The sequence below is a fragment of the Perna viridis genome, chromosome 5, assembly GCF_037379345.1.
Source record: "Perna viridis isolate PV_CMFRI_1.1 ecotype Kerala chromosome 5, ASM3737934v1, whole genome shotgun sequence".
Lineage (NCBI taxonomy): Eukaryota > Metazoa > Mollusca > Bivalvia > Mytilida > Mytilidae > Perna > Perna viridis.
In genome coordinates this window covers 47,880,513-47,903,354 of record NC_142449.1, presented here as the reverse complement: position 1 = coordinate 47,903,354, position 22,842 = coordinate 47,880,513, and the positions used below count along the sequence as shown (strand labels likewise).

The 22,842-nt window shown below is 32.2% G+C and overlaps 1 protein-coding gene across 2 annotated transcripts; it reads left to right on the top strand.

Annotated features, from left to right (window-relative positions):
* Positions 1–22,840, top strand: LOC148618014 (uncharacterized). Of its 2 annotated transcripts, XM_088585807.1 has the most exons (11): positions 1–42; positions 3,301–3,394; positions 7,382–7,587; positions 10,776–10,868; positions 11,477–11,689; positions 13,543–13,748; positions 17,097–17,997; positions 19,156–19,195; positions 19,787–19,911; positions 20,749–20,883; positions 22,614–22,840. In XM_088585807.1, exons 2-11 carry the CDS (start codon positions 3,301–3,303, stop codon positions 22,659–22,661), a joined length of 2,061 nt encoding a protein of 686 aa, XP_088441933.1. In that variant the 5' UTR covers positions 1–42; the 3' UTR covers positions 22,662–22,840. The 2 variants fall into 2 exon arrangements, with proteins under 2 accessions (XP_088441933.1, XP_088441934.1); XM_088585808.1 differs by lacking the exons at positions 1–42; positions 3,301–3,394; positions 7,382–7,587 and adding an exon at positions 7,603–9,923.
* Positions 22,841–22,842: the final 2 nt, after the last annotated feature.

The window sequence follows — 22,842 nt, the reverse complement described above, 5'->3', positions numbered from 1 at the left end:
CGGAAATCCGCGCCAAAGTTACCTCAAACCAAGACCAAACTGGTAACAAAGCTTTTTACTGAAATTTTCAATATTTCATTGATTTGTATGCAATTCTTACATTAGCAATAAGACAACAAAATTATCCTTGTTTGTATCCGTCTTTGTCAAAGCTACATGTACATTGTACTCCAGGCATAGTCGTACAACTGTGTATAACTATAACTATAAGACTGTCGAGAGAAATTTGTATACTAGGGAGGGATTAATGAAACAAGTAGTTATATTAAATGCCAGGGTATATACACAGGCACAAGGCCTTCAATAATGGGTTAGCAACCATCTGGTGACTTTCACTATAGAATTCAGTTACTTTTCCTAGGAGCCAGTAAGTGGGTATAGCCTAAATGTGTAACCCGTACCCGTACCAACTTTTCCCAGTACTCAAATACTATTTTGGCAATTTTTTCATTAATACATACATTGCCAACTGAAAGTTGGTACATATTTACTAAATGATATGATGGTTAGGCTAGATTTAATGATTTTTAAAATGTTTGTCCAAAAAATGATTTTCTCTTTTCTAGAGGTCAAAAATGTGTAACCCAAAATTCCCGTACCCAAAACTCAAAGTCCAGTATTTTTGTTATCTGTACAATTTAAATGCATATTTGACATTAGAATGTCATGATGTTATCAGAATTTTCATAGACGATAAATTAAAATCACATCAGACTCTGTTTATGAGACTGTTTTTCATTCTGGAGAAGATCGTATCCATTATTTGCTGGTACGGGAATTGACACCAAATACGCTACAAAATTCAATCACTTCTTTTTTTAAAACAATATCAAATCTTTCAAAACTTTATCCAAAGTCTTAAAGTGAAGTTTTAACCTTTTAGTGATTTTAGAAAACCGTAAAATTTGGATAGGAAAGTGAGAAATAGTTAATAATTAATTTGGTACGGCAACTTCCGGTTACACATTTTAGACCTTTTGACTTCAGAAAACCGATCAAACAAGAAATATTAGACAAATATACCTCATTTTCTTGATTAGAAATGAATGTAAATGGGCTTTTCCACATCTCATGCAATTTTCAGTCCTTAACATACCATTAGAATGAATATTTTAGCAAAATATCATTTAAGTACGGGGAAAAGTTGGTACGGGTATGGGTTACACATTTTAGATCCTACCCAGTAAGTGGATAGTAAAGCCCTGTAATTGATAAAAACAAGTGAATGTACTCCATACCTAAACAGGAGAATACCAAGTCAGAAAATCGCAAGTCAACCTCTAGCATTGTTGTAGTGATAAAGCAAGGAGTGTATATACATATTAATATGGGGTAGGCATTGCCTGAATCGGCGAGCACTGTGAGCTTTACTATACATGTACCATCTGTGCGAGACTCGTAAAAATAATGGACGTTACAAAGAGGAGGGATGACCCAAATGAAAATTTTTGCTTCACAAGTGCAATATTTTTATTTATATTTAACCAGCAAGCAAAATCAATATTTCTATTTGAAAATATGTCTCGTTAATTAATGGAGACATTTTTTTCATCATCATGAACTTGTGGATCGTTATGGTGTATCCATCTGCACCATGTAAACTGATTTGTTCAATGTGTCATAGTTTTCCTTTCCTCTTTCGTCTACCCGGCCTTGACTTTTTATGAGCAACTCTGCAGGTCTTTCTAGAAAAGCAGAGGATGCTTACTCTACAGGTGCACCTGGTCCATGCTCCTAGTTTTTAGTGGAGTCTGAGTTGCTCATTTGCTTTTGTTACTTTGTATGTATGATTTTAGTTACTTTATGTTCTTTGTTGTGTATGTCGGTTTTCCATGTCTGGTCTTTGTCCCTGGATTACATTCTTTTGATTACTGCTATAACCTTGGTTCCCTTGATAACTCTTTCAATAAATGAATAACTTGAACAATTTTTCCCAAAAATTCCAACCCCATACCCCCCTTTCCCCTCACATCAAAATGGTAAATAACTATATAGCCCTTAGCAATGCTTTACATTTTTTATCCTTTAAGGGCATCTCTAGCAACATCCATTTCAGTTCAATCTGTACAGATACCGGAAATATTACAATTTTCCATGGATGGTAGGAATATTTTACACATATCATGTGACATAAACAAAATTCAGACGACAGCTGCAAATTCCAAACGAGAAAATGATTGCCTTTCCTATCTTAGAAAAGCTATGCTTCGATTTTGATAAAATAATTGAAGTTACATTTTTTTGCGAGGCGGGTTAGGTTCTTGACAACAGCAACAGTGGAACAGCGGAAATACACGTACGTACATCCACATGGTGTTTCCCAAAGTTTTTATAGACATAACATTCACTTCTTTAAACGAGTAAAACAAATTAGAAAAGACTTGAAAACTATCAAAAAAGATGAATCTATTTTTACTGAACTTAATCTTAACCTCTATTTTTTTTATTTGTTTGATTGAAGGAAATGATGAATTTTCTCCATAAGGACAGTCACTTTTTGTTACTTCCAGGACATGACTTTTTTTCATTAGTATATTGGGGAACCTTAAGGGAAATTTAGAAAGTACACATAATGGTACAGCTCACACTGCTTCACGGCGCTCACTATTAGTATTGTATGAAGTCCTTGGAGGTTGTCTGACAAGATATTTTCTGACTGAGTGACTTGGAATACAGAGGAACGGAAATCTTAACATTTGATTTAAAAGGAGAAGCACCATACCTTTTCACTAGTCCAGATTGTCATGATGTTTGTGTCCCAAGAATGCATGAGATGACCAAGCAGAAAATAAGTCTAACAAGACAACTAGAGGTGTTAGAAACAAAAACTTTCATTGACAAAGGTCAAGAGTTTAATTCCCAGGGTTCTTGCAATGTTTTGTCCAGTGCAAAGTCCAAGGGTAGCTTAATGTTACAAGAGGCTCACATAAACACTACTTATCTTGTGGTACATATGTATGTACATTAAAATACCAATAAAAACACCAAACATACAAAAAAAACCAAAATAAATTAGTACAGAACAGTATTCAGAAAACTTAACAGCTAAGAAATCTTAATAAAATGGATACATAGTATAGCCCAAAAAACATTCCAATAGGAAAAATGGACTTGTAGCCAGGAAGATTACATTAGTTCTCTTAAAAAGTCTTTTTATTCCTTTTCCTACTTGTATTTAAAACCTTGTCCTTTTTTCAGTTACCAATACAATAATCACCCTTTTTTATACATGTATATATATGAATCAATGAAGTGTGTATTTGAAGGGTAAGAAATGCTAATCATATTTTTCTGTTACAGATGGAAAGAAACACAGCAATGACGACAGAAAGAAATATATTAAAATGGACTTTAGAGTATGCTTGTAAATATAAGTATCATTCCATTATATCAGGTCAGTGTAGTAACTTAAAAATAAATATTAAGTTTTACATGTACATGTACATGTTCTAATTATTGTTGTCCTAGATATGATCATTTTTTAGAATTAAGACATAATGTAACTCAAGACCTGAAAAAAATCACCCCAGATATTTCTGGCTGACAAATCTTTCAGGTTGATAGGTGGTAACATACTTAAAAACCACTGTAACTACAGTTCACCATTGAGATATTAGGAATCTAACACCTGTAGGAGTAAGAGAGGAAAATATCAGACACCCAAGTGTAAGATTTAATCGTTCTCTAAATAATTAGGTTCTGCCGAGTTAAAGAACTATGATTTCTTACCCAATGGTGTCTGACATTTCCCAGTCTTACCCAATGGTGTCTGACATTTCCCAATCTTGCATGAAAAAGGCAGGTGTTTGACTCTTTTTCTCACTTTGAGTTAGTTTTCTGATAAAATGTTTGAATTGAAATGACCTGCAGTGCAGGCTGGGTATAAAATGTAGGTAACTTCAAAACAATATAAACAAACTACATGAAAAAATCAAATCATCAGTTATACTCCATAAAACTATCATTTTAAAAGAATTTTCACATATTCAATATTGGTAAGATATCTTGTTCATTAACTTTTTCAGGGGCTGCTCTGGCTTCCAAAATTCTGTCGCCAGAAAATTCGCCAGCTGCCATTTTTTGTCGCCAGTTTTCAGAAATTAGAGCCAAAGGGTGCCAAAATAAATTATACTTTTTAAAAAAAGACAGTATTAAGTTCACTGGTGAATTATCTTTATCAATTCTCCATTCATGACATACATGTACCCAAGATTCACTCTTGATGCAATATAAAGCAGGTTTTTAGCTCTACTCTGTCACTTTCATATGCATAAAATATTAAGTACTACTCCAGAAACAGGTATTTTACTTCTATCAAAAACTATATTACTATCTCATACAGTCCCTGACTTTAAAACATGCATGTTCACCTACGTTGTCCTTTATGGTCTAATTTACCTAATACAATATAATTCACTTTTTTTTTTAATTATTTTTAACAAACTTGATTCTTTTTTCAAGTGATAAAATTTCTTAACAAACTACAGTTTGTACCATGGATCATTAATTGTGTCCATGTTTAATTATCTTGATATCTGAATAGCATTCCCTTAATTAGATTTTGGGAATCCCCATTCTATTTGTTTACCGATTTTCCCGCCAAAAAAGTCACATGGCAAAAGTGTAAACAAATGTCATCCATTTTCTTTTACCAATTCTTTTATTTCGAAGTACAGTCAAACCTGTCTTATGTGACCCTTCAAGGGAGTAGGTAAAAAAAGTCACATAAGACAGGTGGTCACTTAATACAGGTTTGACATCTAGGATTTTTTAAAAACACTTTAAAGACAAACGTTTTCATGATAACTTAAATATATACATGTACATGTATTGCACCTGTAAAATAAAACACAAAATGATACATTAATAAAAATTAAACATGCATTTAACAATATTGCCGGTCTTATGTCTTTTCCGTTTTGATGAGCCTGCTGTTTTTCTCCAAATCCTCGAGAACTTCAGCTTTACGCTTTCGCAAGTTTTGAATTTGTATTTTTCCTAGTCCAAACTTTCAGCTATTTTATATGCTGGACTTCCATTGTCCAACAATTTAATTGCCTCTACTTTTTGTTCTAACGTTAAAACTTTTCTTTTCGTCGCCATTTTCGTGTCTAATGTAAACTGTTTTCAACTGATTATTATTCATACGTCAGTATTTATTTCCGCGAGTTTCCGGATATTTTCGTAAATTTGACGGAATTTTTTGTTTTAAAATTACTTTACTTCCGGTTTTCGAACACTTCCGCTAAAATCAAAAGGTCGCGTAAGTCAGGTTTTTTAACCATTTAGACATGAATAATACGGTCGCTAGTCGTGTTACGCAGGGAGTCGCTTAATACAGTTAAAAATAATAGAAAAATGAATTGGGGGGACCTAAATTAGGTCGCATAAAACAGGTGGTCGTTAACACAGGTTTGACTGTATTTAGACACTTCCTGATGGGATAATCATTGTTAATTGGATTTAATTTATTCTGTTATTAGGTAAGGATGTTTCTGAATGTATCACATGGTTAAACAGGGCCATGAAGCTTGTATATAGCCACATGCACATGGCCATAATTGTGTTTACCTTTGACCAGATGATGAGAGTTTTGATTGGCTCAATAATATATTTACATTTGATCGACACCTGCCATGAGGATATTGTCAGTCACGGTCGCCTGGTCTAATCACCTTTATTTGCCTTCAGTTGTAAATTGGTCATAGTCAATTAACTCTGACCAGGTGTCAACATAATTGTTTAATTGGAGAGAATATCCGTTGCTGATAAACTTCCTGTCAATTTCAATATACAAAACCTAGGCGCCAAGAAAATCACCAACTGGCTATTTTTGTCGCCAGATAAAATAAAAAATCGCAAATTGCGACATTGGCGAAGCCCAGGGCGATCCCTGTCTTTATTCAAGTGTGCCATTTTTTTTTCTTTTATGGGAAAGCACACATGTTCTGTCTCAGCTAAAAATAGAGATTTTCTTGTCTCATTAGTGAGGAAATTAAGTCTCGATGTTGGTGAATTTATTTTTATATGTTTGCATGATAAAAAAAAAGGAAGTGGCTCCTTGTCCACGCATTTGTGGTCAAGGAGCCTCTTCAGGCTAAACGTTCACACATCCAGTTTGCATCAAAAACATGTGGAATCATGATGGAAACACCTAGCGATTTGTTATGGAAATATTGTCGAAAACTTATCTGCAAATGTACGACTATTAATGGCTTCGCGAACTGTGTTCACATTTAATGAACTGAAGTTGTCTATTCGTGTTATATACAATAGTCAGACTGCATATTTGATAGTGGGAGCAAGCCCGGGTGCTTGAAAATAGACAGATTTTATGATGGTCAGACACAGAACACAGAAGTTATAATGACTGGTGCCAAAATGGTTGCATCGTCTTTACTACTTTACTAGATGTATTAAAAATTTGTAATTAAATCTTGGATGAAAATGTAAATATCCCATGTGTTATAAAGTACTTCAGTGCTAAAGCATGGGATGTTCTTTAAATTTTAGTTTCTACAAAGAAGGGTCGACCTGTGTAAATAGACATGTTTCATGTGTAAGGACAAATTGTCTGACCAAGACTCAGTAGTTTGTGATTACTGTCTGGAATGGCAGCATTATGATTTCAAATGTGCATGACTGAATCATGTGCCAAAACAGTCTTTCTAGATGTGCAAACTTTAATTTAGTCTTTCAAGTTTGTGTATTTTGTCTTAATTCTGAATGATTTTTAATCAATATTTGTTTCATCAGATACAATTTAATAACTTTTATTGTATTTTCATTTACATGTATTTGTATAAAAATAAATTTCGCACAATTTCCATATTACTAAAGTAAATGAGCATTTCTGTCATGTGTTATTGAATCAAACCTGATGTGTGGACAAATATGTGGACGAGCAGACACTGCCATAAAATGTTTTTCTAGATTAGGTTGCAAATCTCTTGAAAGTGAATTTTTATTTGGAGTTTTCCCATGGAAACCTAATTTTAAAAAATTCTATAACACTGCTTAATAGCATTACACAGTAATATCCAAGAAGAGTGAAAAATTAGGAGTTCTCTTTTGCAACAGTCAGTCCAGTCCAGTCATTTTTGGACATCAAATTTATATCAAGTAATTTATTATTATTTAACATTCAAATCTGAGATATTTTATTTTCATTTTATGTACATGTACTGATATATACATGGAAATACAGAATTTTTAGATGACTGCATTTTAGGGCTGAAAAACTGAAATTTTCACCCAAGGAAGAATTTAATCATGACAACTCAAACAATGTCTGCTTAAATACATTGTATAACAGTAATAGTATAAATTAATAAACTGTTTGTCTCTTCACATTAGAATATTAACATTTTGTCTTTTTCAGCTATCACAAAACAGACATCAAACATTGATGAATTGGGTGTTCCCAAGTTATATTTAGTAACAAGTGCTCTTCACAGTATTGTATCAGCTGGTGAGATAGATAAGTATCCACAGGCTGTACAGTATCTACAGTTTTTATTTGAGAACTGCAAAAGTTTTATTCCATTTAAGACTTTCTCTAGGCTGATAACCGGTGTTAAAATGATGGTAAGTCATGAACAAATTATGATGAGGCAGTGATTTTGTTGCTTTTTTTTTAAAGCATCCTCCTCCCTTTTTATTGGAAAAATTTACACCAAATTGGGAAAAAAATATGCAGACAATGTCGACAGTGCCAAAACAAATAACAGCCATATACATACATATAAAATGTATTTGCATGTAAAATTGATTCATTGTTTTAAACATTAAAGAGAACAAGTGAGTTTGATGTTTGTTTTAATTCACTTTAGAGTACAGTTTCACTTTAATTATAGATTCATTTTTCTGTCTTTTAAGTCCATTAAACCTTTCGACCAGTTTGTCTAGGTCTCCTCTTGTTAACACTTCATTTCTGTGACAAATTCTCATGATTGCATTAAGGTTTGTTTGTGTAAGCCAGTTTCTTTTAGCAGTTAGACAATTACAAGACAAACACAGTTTACTTTGGAAATTTTGAGTAGAAAGGTTGGAAAAGTCATAATAATTGAATTTGACATGTATCTGATTCATGTAGTTAAGTACCCCTGGCTGGAACACAATCAGTATAAACATTAAAATGAAACAGATGAGTAAACTGAGATTCTTTAATCTTTTTCACTGCTGCTACAATTCAAATGGTTGACAAGTAGACCAGAATACCTCAACATAAAAAGCTGCATTTTGAAACTTTTCAACTGGACTTCTAATTGCACAGTATCCAAAAGGGGTGGTTTATTTACTTTAAGTTCCTTCTTTTTTGATGAAGGAGTTTCTATATGGTCATCTGATTCACAAATGTCAACACTGGACTGATTGAAGCAAGATGTAAACACGTTTAGAATAATGCCATCAACAATTTCCTGTACGATCTTTGTGTCATTTTCATCACTACTCGTACATGGGGTTGTTCAGAACAGGTCCTTACTGGTTCTAGAACCTTCTGGGTCATGTTTAGTTAACTTTTTGGTGTAGTATTTGCTGTTGTGAGACATGATTCTGTCTCCAGAAATATCAGGGTAAAATTGCGTGTTAGGGAGTGAAACGAAGTAAAGTTGAATTTCTGGATTGAAAATTGTACCAGTGCCGACTTTGGACGAAAAAATAAACGATGTCTGAATCACTTGAGAGCTTCAGGGAATGAAAATTAACTGAATAGAAATCTAAGCAGAGGCTTTCTAAAAGTAAACAATATATTTTTGGGAAATAAATTCACAGAATTGGGAAACTATCTCTAGGGGAAACAGCCGAAATTTGGAGGTAAATTAAGGCTAACAAGATCACTGTTAAAAAATAGCCTAGAGCAGTTCAATAAGTTGAAAAGAAAAAAAGAAGAATAGCTAATTAAACTCTTGTTTCTATGCTCTTGTACCAGATACAGGAAGTCATAATAATTTTATCTTTATTGAAGGACAGATAACTCCTTAGTTAGTTTAATAGTGATCAAATTTAAGGGAATATACTTGCTTAATGCAAGTTAAAGTTCAATTTTGCTATTAGAAATGGTTTTCTCTTGCTAAAACTTGCTTGTGGAATTCTATATCTACAAATGTACTGTAGGTTCAGTTAAGATTTAGATGTAAATTTTCAGTACTTGCTAAATTTAGCAAGTAGAAAAATTTCTTAATTCAGTGCTTTAGTTTAGTAACCTTTTAAAAAACAAGAATTCTGTTCCATCACACTTATTGTGTATCTAAATTATTTAGTCTGGTGCCAAAGCTTTGTAAGAGTTAGTGAAATTCTTGAGATTAAAAAAAAAATAAAAGTATTTAAATTAGTCCAGAGGTATTTACTATACTGATCTGTATTTTCTGCAAAGTTGGTTGCAAATTTTGCTTTGCTGGTTATGAATATCTTCATAGTACCTGTGTTAAAATTTCACAAAACTCAGGGTTTTACGAATAATTCCATATAACATGGTGAAAAATATGGTATAAACATGTCTAATAGACTGCTCAGATTTTATGGCTGAAAAAAAAACCATTTTTTTTACTTAATCTGAGAAAATTTCATAAGTGGACCAAACAAAATACGTAATGGCACTTGTTTGATTTTGGAATACTTTGACATTCCTATATAGATTTATTAGGTTATCTACCTGAATCTTGTATTTGATATTATTTCTGATTAACATATAGAGAGTGCACCAGTGATGATTACTGCTACAAACCAATGCACATGTGGTGCAACTGTTTACTGATACCATGCTGACAATGGTGCAGTGGGCCATCTGAGGTGCATTACACATACAAATAATCCTTAAATCATGTTTGCTCACCTGAATTAAGTAACAATCACTTTTTCACAAGGAGTTGACACCTGTAAAGTTTAAGAAGAAAACTGGAAACATGAGAGCAGAATTTTGGGTAAACTGTAACTCTTATTTGGGGTAGCAAACCTGTACTTTGTTGTAAGTTTTAGGTGACAAGAACATTGAATACTTAAGTCACAATTATCATGAAAAAGGAACCATAACTTTTTATGAAACATCCAGTGAGGTCAGTATAATCAACTATGTGTGTTAATTACAATTACTGCATGTAATTAAAAATTTGATAAGTTGTTATGATACACTGCTGTCCATCTGTCTGAAATCAGTCTTTTGTTGTCTAAGTGTCGTATAGAGTGAAATATGATAAAAAAATGTGTTTGATTCTAATTACATTTTGATATTATGTTTGCCTTTATGAAAGGATGCATCCTTTCATACTTCATTAGTTCTTCTGTGCATTTCAGAGTTTAAGTACATTTTTGTAGCATGCAAATATGATATGTGATACACCTGAAAAAGGCTACACATTTTTATCTTTGTTATAAAGTTTTTTTATAGGCCTGTTTGATGAAATGTATAGTTATTCATTCTAATCTGTCTGCTTTTAGGAGATAATTTACATTGAAAATCTAATGCTTTCTGTTGTATTTTAGTGTCATTTACGGAGTTACCTCTCTGAATTTTGAATTCTACAGTACAGTCTGTATAATTTTATATATTTATAAACAAGGGTTGTATGAAAATCTACATGTTATTTTCTGTTAACTTTAGCATTTTAAAAAAAATATCAAAAATAAAAATAAGTCTTTCCAACCTTTTATCACATTTTGCATGATTCTTAGCCGGAGTGCTACTTAAAGACTTGTATTGTGTGCTTTAGCACAACTGCAGTGTATATATCATAGTGCTTTATAACTGGTATCTTTATTTTTTTTTCTTTTTTAAGGTTTTGATGAAGATGTTAGAGGACAAAGAAGATGGAGTGATACTTAAATTGAATGAATACTTCCCTCGAAGTGGAGCAGATTACCCAGATGTAGTAAGCAATTTAGTGTTTTATTACATGATATTTTTATGTTTTCTGATTGGCTTACTTTCAGGTCATGTTATATAATGAAAGTGTTTCTAATTTGCTAGAGTGCAGTTAACTCCTTGTCCTTGGATAGTTATGTTAATAATAGATCAACAGCCATCACAAAGAATTTTTACAGCATATGTTTTTAATAGAAAAGAAAAGTAGAGTTGCACAAACACCTTGAGCCATGTAAAAAAAAATTATGACTGATTTAGTTGGCTATTATGATTTATCAACCTGAGAAAATGATATTCTCCATGCCCAAGTTGAGATGAATATCATTTTCTCAGGTTGATAAATCAAAATAACCACTTTATCTAAGACCTTTATTGTATAATATCAGTATTAATTTTATATTAAGGTAATGTATCATATTAGGGGGAAGATTGATATCAAACTGGGTAAATTACCAGGGATTCTGGTGTAAATAACTAAAATGTTGATATCTAGTTTTTGTGCTTTATGTTAATGGTTTTTCATCAACAAATTAACAAAACTTCAAATTTTTTGAAGATATATTTTCCGTCATGTTTTAGGAACTGTTATAAAACAGCTATGTTAATTTATTGTAGGAACAGCGGCAATTGAAGAGGTTATCATCAGTTTATAGTAATTTTCGGAAGTTTTACCTGCCACTATCAGCCAACAACAAGCTATGTGAGGACTATTTTAAGGAAGAATTTCAGGAAGAATATGGAAAAGAATTCCATGATGCTCTGATCAAACTGATGAAAACATTCCTTTCTAAAATAGAGGGTTATTTTCCAATGACAGTTCTTGAGAAGGTTGTTTAAATTTATTTTAATATTTATATTACTAATTTACCAGTGTCCTTTCATCTCAATATGATTTTCTGCTTCTGATGTTTTCCTTGCCTTCCATGATTTACACAGCAGCTACACCTTTTTGTTTTTGTTTTTTATTGTTGATCAGTTGCATTGAATACACTGTAATATAAGGTACTTAGTGCACCACTCATCTTCGCCAAAATAAGAAATGTAAACTTTATTTTGTATAGCTTAATGCTTCAAATATTACACCTGCCAAAAAAACCTGCATTACAGTGTTTTCCTTGAATTAATTTGTCTTGAAATTAATTTGCAAAATATACACCTTCTTAAAATAAACAAGAAAATCTACAATTTTCTACCCAGTAGCATTTTTTGTAATGGTATAAATATTACCATAGTTTTACAGATTTACCGGTGATGCAAATAGGTAGGAGCCATGAGCCATAAGCCCAATGTAGCTAAAAATTGTTGTTTAAGTAACAGAATTTCATTTAGAATGTTAAAAAATGGCGGATTAAAATCTTGAAGTGTTTGAGAAATAAGATATTTCCCAATCTCCGTCTTTACCTTATGACACTAGCTGTATGCCTTTAAAATGATTCAGTAATGATGGTCCATATTGTTGCAAAAAAACCCTAATTTCAGGAAATGCTCTGAAACAGAATAAAGTAGTTTTTTGTTTTATACAATCCCAAACAGTACCAGTTATGAATGTTTTATTCTTTATTTTGAATTAATTGTTCTGGTCAAAATATATTACATCTAAGCAGTTAAATAAATACCAAAAATTACAAATGAAATGTTGTAATTACTCTCTTTTGATCATTATTATTCACCCATTTAGTAGATTGATATATTTTTCAATTAATCCTTAATTACCATTATGATTTCATATTTATACCCCTGCAAACAATACTTAGTTGGGGTGTATATAGGAATCAGCCCATATCTCTGTCCATTTGTCCATTTGTCCACATTGTTGTAAGTGCAACACCTTCTAAACTACTAAAAGGATTTTAGGATTTTTAGTAAACTTTACAGGAAGATTGGGTATCATATGTAGATGTGCATGATGGAATATAATTAGTCAGAGGACTCCAGATAGCGATTATCCAATTTAATGGTTGAATATGTTAAAACTTTTTTTTTTTTGTCTGGCAGATAATTGTCCAGTCCAGCAGATTTTATTAGGTTGCTGGACCAAATGTCTGATAGGTGGAAAAATGATTTCGCCAGGTCTGATGTAGATGTGTATGAAAGAATATAATTACTGTAGGAGGACTCCAAAGGGATACAATCCAATTCAATGGTTTAACATTTTAAGAACTCACAACTGCAACTCCTAGGCTACACAAGGGATTTTAATGAAATTTTATATCTGTTGATTTTCATATGTAGATGTGCATGAAGGAATATAACTACTGTTGGATTGCTCCAAAGTGAGATAATCCAACAAGCCTTTTACATTTAAGTCCATCTGAAGCTAGGGTATTCTCTTAGTGAGCTTACTCATAGTTTTTCTAGTTTGATTTTGATGTTCATCAAACAAAATTAGTGTTTCCCAAATACTACATGTCAGCCTCGAGGGATTTTCAGATTTCTGATATTAAATACTTGTAGACCCCACTTCGGTCAACTTTAGAGTTAGATAAATAACAGTACAATTTTTTTTATTCAAATCACCAGGAATTTATTGATTATTTGATAACAATTGTATTGCAGATTCCGAAGTTTTTGTTTTGGGTTTATAGACAGCTTGGTACAAACTCATTGCCTTACAGCACCACCCACCTTGCCACTGAAATCTAGTATCTTGTTACAGGAAATTGGTTTTTTTTTCTTTACAGTTCATGACCTTAAGTGAGGAAGAGTGTTATAAACTTCATGAAAATATGTCATCTGCCAGCTTTGAGATGTTCCTTGACATTTTCATTGGGAAATCTGAATTGAGTGAATCTGATCTGACAGAGATGTTGACTTTGATGGGGACCATCACCGAAAGAGAAAGGGTACAGCCTCTTGTTCATAACTGGTCATGTACCTCACCACAGAGGTGAATCTTCATGCAAAAATATGGATCACTTTAAAAAGTTCAACTATAATCCAAGTATTTATATCTCATAATCTTCAGAAATAACCATCAAAGTGTTTGTAAAGTTTGCCTGTGGAGCTCACCTGGCCAAAGGCCATGTTAGCTATTGCCATCACTTGGTGTCTGTTTCTGTCGTCGTTGTCTGTTAAAAATTTTTTTCAAAAATCTTCTCCTCTGAAACTGTTGAGCAGAATTATATGAAACTTTGAACAGTTGTTCCTTAGGATGTTGCACTAAAATTGTGTTTAAATTTTTGTTCTGTCAAAAAACATGGGTGCCGTTACTAAAAAATAGAACATAGGGGTCATACTGTTGTTTTTGGCTTATATATCTAAAACTGTTAAGTTTAGCCAAATTTTGACGGGGTAAAAGTATTTAGCATGATGAGATCTATCTGTGGTCAAATTTTCATTTCAATCTGTCAGGCCATTTAGGAGTTATTGCCCTTTTTTGACGTTTTTTTTTTTTTTTTTGCTATTTTTAATGTTTTTCTTTCAAAAATCTTCATGTCTGACCCTACTTGACCAGTTGGGATCAAACTTGGTATTAATGTTCCTTGGGGTATCTTGCACAAAAGTTATTTTGGTCTGTCAAAAAACATGGGCACCGTAACTGAAAATAGAACACAGGGGTCAGACAGTAGTTTTTCATATATATCTCCACAACTGTTAGATTTAGCAAAATTTTTGCATAGGGTAAAAGTGTTCAGCATGATGAGATCTATCTGTGGTGAAATTATCATTTTGATCTGTTAAGCCATGTAATAATCCTTATGATAAGTCGTACCAAAGTCTTCTTCAGTCAAAATTGTTAGACAACTTCTTGTTAAATTTATTACCATTTAAAGACAAAATTTAACCAGGTAAGTGATTCAGGCTCCTGGAAGCCTCTTGTTTAGATATTGATAGGTCAGATTTGTTGAAATGCACCATGGAAAAATGGTGGGAAAATTTTCCTACACTTTTTTTTCTGTATAGGCAGCCAAAAATATTGATGTCACAGTTGCTTCCAGATGAATTTGAATAGCTTTTCGGATGCTTTTTTACGGGTCTAGGACATAAGCCCCCTGGATAAAAGCCTCCCATCCTATAATAAGCACAATGTTAATGTAAAAATATTTATTTTTTTTTGTTTTTTTGTGTATTTTTTTTATTTTTCTTTTGTTGTGACTGTTCTTTTTATATTGGTGTTGCGAAGGTAATTGTAATCTCAACATTGATTTGTTTTATATCCATGTATGGCAGAATAACAGCATAACACCAAAACAGTTTCAATATTTACTTCGTCTCATTTAAAGGCCATCTGCCAATTTTACAATATTCAGCATTTATATAGGTAGACAAGTGGTGCGAAATTACAGCAAGAAATAATCCTGTAAATATTACATAAAGAAATACAAATTAACGGGCCCCGTGCAGGTCCGGGTGTTAAAAGAATAAGCCTGCAGCAGCGCTAAGCTTGTTGTAAAAGGCAACTAAATAGTGCTCAGAACCTTAGCCAGGGGCTAGGGCGCTCTGCCCACAGAGCAACTGGGATGTGTGCCCCAGGTGGTTGAATGGGGTACCCCTGGTGTGTTACATGCTGGGGTTGTCAGGCTATAATACGGAAAACCTGACCGCAAACCATAGTGGTGCACCGTGTTGGGAAAGATGCCATGTTCCTCGCACGTTAAAGAACCCTACTGTGGTATTCTCCCACAGTAGGAACCAAAGGGCTCCGCCACAGGAGGCAAAATTGCCCGACCATATCCACCTCTCCCTATTTCCAGTGGCAATCAACATTTGTCGACCCCATTGTCCTTGTGTCCCATCCCATTTTCATTTCATCATTTCATGTTCATTTTATCATCAATTTTATGTTCATTGTCTGAATATAGCTGAAATATTGCTGCTCGGACGTTAAACCCCAACAAACAAAAAAACAAATTAACGGAGCCATTAAAGTAAAAAATCAGAGCTGTTAAAGTCCATAATTGGAGTAAACAATTTAACGGACAACAATTTAACATCAGAATGAGTAATGGAGAATTAACATCAGCGGAGAACGGAAAGAAAATCGCAGTTCGTGGTATGGTATTTGATTTGTGTTTGTCTTATTTTTCTTGTGTTTTGTTTAGTGTATTTAGGAAGTTTTTGTTTGAATTAAAATGGTTCAATTTCTGTGTATTTTTTTCAAAGGTATACTTATTTTATATTTGATATATATTTCTTATTACCAGAATCATTTGAAATTTAATCAATGAAATAAGAAAAGATGCTAGTAATACACTTCCTAAAAAGAAAACAACATGACTGTTTTTAGATACATTTGCTTTTTAAAGAGTGTATATTTGACAACTGTTACCATTTTATTGTTAAAATATTGTCTTAAGAAAAAACATGAAGTTAAAATGTTAACAATTTAGAAATTAAATTTAAAATTTTACACTTTCAGTACTAATAGAAATATTATTCCTAGTTTATTATATAATTTCTCAAGGGGTGGGGGGCATTTGTCCGTGATTCTACACAGAATGGTACTTAAAATTAATTAAAAAAAAAAACAAAAAAAACTGGTAAGTAAAAAAAAATTGTTATGCCACATTGATTTATTTGATATTTAAAAAAAATAATAACTGCTGGTAAACAAATTTACTAAGAAAATAAAACATCCATGAAAAGAAATTGTGGTTGATATCCTTTATATGGTTGACAATAAAACAATTAAGTAGTAGTCTTAGAAAGAATCATGCTAAGTCTGAAAAATGTGATACACCCCTAAAAAGGCTACATATTTTATTGTAATTAAGTTGTTTTATGGGTCTATATTTTGAAATGTGTAATTATTCATTCCAATCTGTCTGCTCTTAGGAGATAATTATCATTGAAAATCCAATACATTCTATTGTATTTTAAGTTTAGTGTCATTTACAGAGTTATCTCCCTTATTTTTTTAAATTTACACTGCTTTCTTTGTAATTTTTATCTCCTAAGAACACGTGTTATATGAAGAACCGAAAACTGTATGTTAATTTCTGTTTGCCATGGCAATTCAAACAAAATATTAAAGATAAAAGTATGTAGGCTTTTCACCCATGAATCGCATTTTGCTCGATTCTTAACCTGAGTGCTACTTAAAAATTTTTTTAGTGAAATTATAGTTTTTCTTACAAGGAAGCATTTCATCATTAAATTGTTATTACGTCATTCAAATCAAATTGACAAACTCATTACAGATTTCAGTCCTGCTGCGGTTTTTATGAGAATCAACTGAAGAAACCATTCAGCCCATTTCATCCAGCTTTTTAAAAGGGAAACATTTTTTTTCCAGGTCTAGTGGTGAAGTTATTAACAGTGGCAGCAAATCTTTGTTTTCATCAAGTTCGGAATTTAATAAGCTAAGTAGTGACAATAATGTAAAAAGTTTGAGGAGCTCTGTTGACAAAGTACAGCAGAGAAAATCTTTTTCAAGCCATTCTGAGGAAATATTTGATAGTCATGAAACTTATAGAAAGCGATTACGAGGGAATACATGTCATTCTCAGGAAATATTCAATAGTCATGAAACTTACAGAAAGCGTTTACGGGGGAATACATGTTGTAAAAATACTTTTGAAAATGTAAATAAGTGTAATTCAATTTTAGTGCGAAATGAAATGCATTTTAAAACTTGTGAATTGAGCCCAGAATGTCTTTCTAGCAGCAATGATGTTAAAAAAGGTTCAGAAAGTTCAAATCTACATTGTGTGCAAAATTTGTGTGAAACTTGTGATAATGGTGGTGTTGTAGAGAAACCTCAAAGGTCAAGTTCTAATCCTGGTGTTTCAAGAATGAATAAAGGTAAACTTGATAGCCAAACAATGCACCGAAGGACTTCTACAAGACTTAGAACAAAACAGGCCAATGAAAAAGAAAATTTAACTGGTTCAAAAGGAATAGGTCAAAAGAAAAAGAGGTCAAAGTTACTAGACAGTCTTCCGAAAATGTTGGATAAGGATGCTTTTGTAGCTGAATACATTGGTAGCTTGGATCAGAATATCAATATTTATACCAATGATACTATAGTATCTGAGAAGTTACTACGACCATATTCTGGGCAGTGTAGCTGTTTCTATGATGATGATGTGTATACATGTTCATGGCCTTCTAAAAACCAAAGACAGTGCTCTCATAGCAGTGAACTGATAAGTACATCAAATGGAGTTCAGGAATGGCAAACAGAGCTACACAAGGTATAATACAAGTGTACATACTTGTATTCAGTGTTTTAGTTTTTGTTTTGTTTTTTTTTGTATTTTAGGTTTCCACAGGACTGTTCCAAATGATCATTAACTTTCCCACAGTTTAAGTCTGCTTTACAAACTTAACAAATCCTGTCAGAAAGGAGTACACCCAGAAAATATCAAAATCAACCTAGAAATCGCAAGTGTTTCAAATAAATTTGAATATTGCATAATTCACTAGTTGAATATGAGCTTTTATTAGAAAGCAAAGTTTCATTGATGTTAATGCATGTGTTGCACTAAAATTGTAGATAAAAACAAAGCAAAATTCAAAAATTTAGCCAAAATGTGTTAAAATAGCTTATTTCATTAGACATTTTAATGTAGAAAATATAGAGTGCATTTCTTGAAACTTTTGGTATTGATAGAAAAATACCCTTTTGTGCCATCACAACAAAAGATTTTGTGGTTCATACGCTCTGTATTTTTGGATTAAAAAACTAGCTCTTATCCGCAATTTTTTGTGATAATTCAATAAAAACTGTGTATAAGCAGAGTTGTGCCCTCCTTTTAACTAAATTATGACACAACAGCTTGTATTTTCTGTATATTACTATTCAGATAGTGTTTTAGCTTTAAAATAGACAAATAGAAAATTTCAAATAGTAAGTTGAAACTTCGGCAAGAAGTGTTAGTGAATTTACCCCTTTGTTTTGTACTGGCTGAAGCGAAAGGGCATAATAAACGACTTTCCCACATCAAAATTGTATTAGCCAGCTTGACAGGAAAATGGAACCTTAGAACACTGACTACATTCAACAGTAAATGTTTGAGTATGTTATTAGGGTTGAATTTTGGTTATTATAGTGTGTGGAGGGAAATTTATTTTCTTTAGCAATTATACATACATGTAATTTTGCTTTTTTCATAACTAAAAAAAATTGAAGAAATAAAATCCCTGTTTTCTGGGGATATTTAATTTTAATAAGATTTTGTGTATTTGGATTTAAAAAAACATCAATCATTTTATAGTTCTATATCCAGGCAGTTTATGTCTTAAATAAGGTCTTATTATCATTAGACAACATTTCCATTTCACCGAGTATATATTTTATTCTGTTTCAACTAACATTTGTCTTTTCTTCTTGTTTATTTTTGTTTTTCCAGATAGTACCTCAAGTACAAAATGGTAGCTCTGAAGAAATAGGTAAGTATATAAATAGCCATAGTTCTTTAATTTATAAAGTTTCTTTACCAATACTGCCATAACAGTGCCATAAATAGGATGGGGGCAGGAGGCATGAGTAGGGTAGTATTATGGTTTTTGTCTTACCAATTTATGGAGGGAAGTTGTATTAACGGGAGGGAGGAATGTGAAAACTGATACACGTCAAGCCCAAAGTAAAGATCAAGACCCTATACAAAATCCACTATGACTTTTATACACCAGTTTTTTTTATGAACTAACTATTCTGTTGTTAATCCATCTCTTAATAATTTGATAAATTTTTACAGTAAAATGATTATCGGTAATGTAGTAATGGACAATACATATACATAAGTTTAATTGAATCATTTTTTCTTGTTATAAAAAAAATGACAAATTACAGCAGGTCATAATAAATCAAAGTATTGTGACTTCATAACTGACAACTAATTTCACTCTTAAGATCTTTTTGTGAAAAGGGCTGCAGAATCTTATTTCAAAACAGATAAATAACTGTGAAAAAATGTGATCTACCATGATTAAAATATACATGAAACTTAAATGTTATGTTTTCTTTGATCTCTTGTGAAGAAATCCTGACACTAGAGTCCAGTTTGCCCAGTAAATCTTACTCAGACATTGATATCAACGCCACCTCTAACCATAGTCATGATGATGAGGATCTTGTACCAACATCTGATCTTGATGAATTTGATGTAAGAATACACTATTTATAGTCTGAACTCCCACAATGTTCTTTTTGTGAGGATTGAATTAAGTATGGATTATTGAAATATGATCTGTGAAAATTTCCATGATGTTTAGGATACCCATGCCAGATGTTGATAAATTTTATGTAAGGATTGTTGCCTCATAAGTAATGGTTTATTGAGATTTTTTAAACGAGTGTTTTTATTAGAGTATTGGTAGTGTTCATTTTTAGCCCAATATCACATGTGAAAATAGGGTTATAGTATGGTGAATGTTGGATGGGCAGGGACATTTTTAATAGCAACTACAAATCACAGCCTTTTGATATTAGGTATCCAGCATCAAGTACGTGTCTCATATCTTGGGATCTGATTTCAGGATAAAAAGTGCAAACCTATTAGGTCATTTCCAGTAAGAAAAAAAATAAGAGTAGGTAGATAGGGAAACCATTTTATTTTTTCTTATACATTTAACATTGAGTTCAGGGAGAAAGACTGATTTTGCTGGAGCCAAAATGGCTGTAAAATGTTTAGGGTAGGTAGGGTAGCAGGAAACAGACATATTATTTTTGTTAGGCCTCAACAGATTTTTGTTCTCAGTTGTTTATTGTACCTCCACTTAATGACAGGCCTGTGGTAATGTGTTATGTAATCTGGCCAATTTCAATGTGATTTTAACAGTACAATTTGAAATAGACTGCAGGTCTTTACAAGTTTAAGATGATATAAGTATGTAGTTAATACCAAGTTACACTATGATAAAACACTCCTGAACTTAATATTCATGACAATAGTACATTAGGAACAGATATCTATGCTAACTTTATATGTTTTAATTTTCAGTTAGATGAAGTATATAATCTAGACTTGGAGAGACTTCCACAGACAAAGACCACTAAACTGACCATACCAGAGTTATCCCACCATGCTAGACACCCAGATGTTAAATTGTGTATTATCAAACTTTTCAGAAATAGGGTAAGTTTGGTGGTATGTTGTAGCAACAATGTCTGATGTCTTATCAGATGTTTAATCATGTACAGTAAAACCTGTCTAACTGTACCCTGATTAATCCAAACACCTGTATAAACTGAACCCTGATTGATCCAAACACCTGTCTAAACTGAACCCTATTTAATGCAAATACCTGTCTAAACTGAACCATGATTAATGCAAATACCTGTCTAAACTGAACCCTAATTAATCCAAACACCTGTCTAAACTGAACCATGATTAATGCAAATACCTGTCTAAACTGAACCCTGATTAATCAAAATACCTGTCTAAAATGAACCCTGATTAATCCAAACACCTGTCTAAACTGAACCCTGATTAATCAAAATACCTGTCTAAACTGAACCCTGATTAATCCAAACACCTGTCTTAATTGAACCATGATTAATGCAAATACCTGTCTAAACCGAACCCTGATCAATCCAAACATCTGTCTAAACTGAACCCTGAGTAATCAAACCACCTGTCTAAACCAGACTATTGTAAAATCCTGTTATATCAATTCACTTTTATTTTGAACCTTTGTAAATCAAAACCTGTCTAAACTGAACCAATTAACAGTTCAAAAGATGTTTGGTTTAGACAGCTTTCACTGTATTTTTAATTCAACATTGCGTACCAACAATCAATTGTAATTCCTGTATTCTTGCTTAGTATTGTGAAATTTTCTGAGTGTAATTCAAAGTTGATATTTAGGTCAGAAATAAAAACAGGTTATATACACAGGCAAATGTGCCACACATGAGAATCATATGGTTTGCATCATATGATTGTTATATAAATTAAGCACCATATGATAATCATATGTTTTGGTATACAAATGATTATTGCATGATTATCATATGATTGTCATATGTTTTTAAGCCAAAATTACCATATGATAATCATATGACTATCATATGTTCAATACCATATGAATTGAGCACCATATGATTATCATATGTGGCACATTTGGCTGTGATATATGTATTTTAGAAAGTTAAATATGTGATTTTGCAAAAAAATGTATGAATTTTGATTGTATCCAACACACTGCAGGATTAATCTAATTTAAAACAGACCTACTAATGTAAATAATTAAATTTTTGCTGCAGCTTTATTAATGCGGTAAGAACTGTAACATGAATATTGAACTGTCGCAAATTTTTTCTTCAAAGAACTTTATAATTCACTTTTGGAAAGAATTCAAAACTGTGAAAATGTAGATTTATCACAGAACATGGGAAAATTTCCCTGTTTACAGTAATTATTCCCCTTCAGTCACTGTATGTAGAATCTTACTCCATTCCATTCTACTTTCGGTTTGGTTTAAATGACCTAGTTATTCTCTTTCAAAATAAAGAAATGGAAAGATAAAGGTATCGTAATTTCTATTTCTGTCTATCCTCTAAATTTTAGGGTTGTGAGTTCATTAAACCCAACATACTGGTATCTTGAGCATGAAATACAGGTCAAGGTTAGGTATTTATTTGAAAATTGTGGTTCAGTAGTTTTGGCCCTCTTCTGCAGGATATTTTTATGTTAACAGTCTTGACTTCAATCATTAGGGGTGTGTTATGGGTTGTTTCCAGGTCTGTTGGCCAGGTTTTAGCTATGCATGTTTTTGAGCCTATAACATATGTACTGGAAAAAAAGTATTTTTTACAAAATATATGATAAAACTACTTTTTTATTTTTTTTATTTTTTGTTACAGAGTATGGATATTGAAGAGAGAGGACAAATTCACACTATGTATTCTTAATTTTTACAACCATGAAATTGACCATATTTGACTATATGCTGTGATTCTACAGGAGAAAGGTCTTATTACCTGTGTGCTAAAAATATCTAATTTTTTTTCATATTTTATTATATATTTATGAGTGAATCCATGAATATTTTTTAAAGTTTAAACAATAAAAGTTTTATAATGTTTATAAAGT

Bases quoted from the DNA above. Each gene is read 5' to 3' on its own strand.
- LOC148618014 (XM_088585807.1), top strand. From the start codon at position 3,301: ATGGAAAGAAACACAGCAATGACGACAGAAAGAAATATATTAAAATGG. The intron at 10,869-11,476 runs GTAAGCAATTTA...AATTTATTGTAG, and splicing joins GAGCAGATTACCCAGATGTA to GAACAGCGGCAATTGAAGAG. The intron at 19,912-20,748 runs GTAAGAATACAC...TTTAATTTTCAG, and splicing joins CTGATCTTGATGAATTTGAT to TTAGATGAAGTATATAATCT.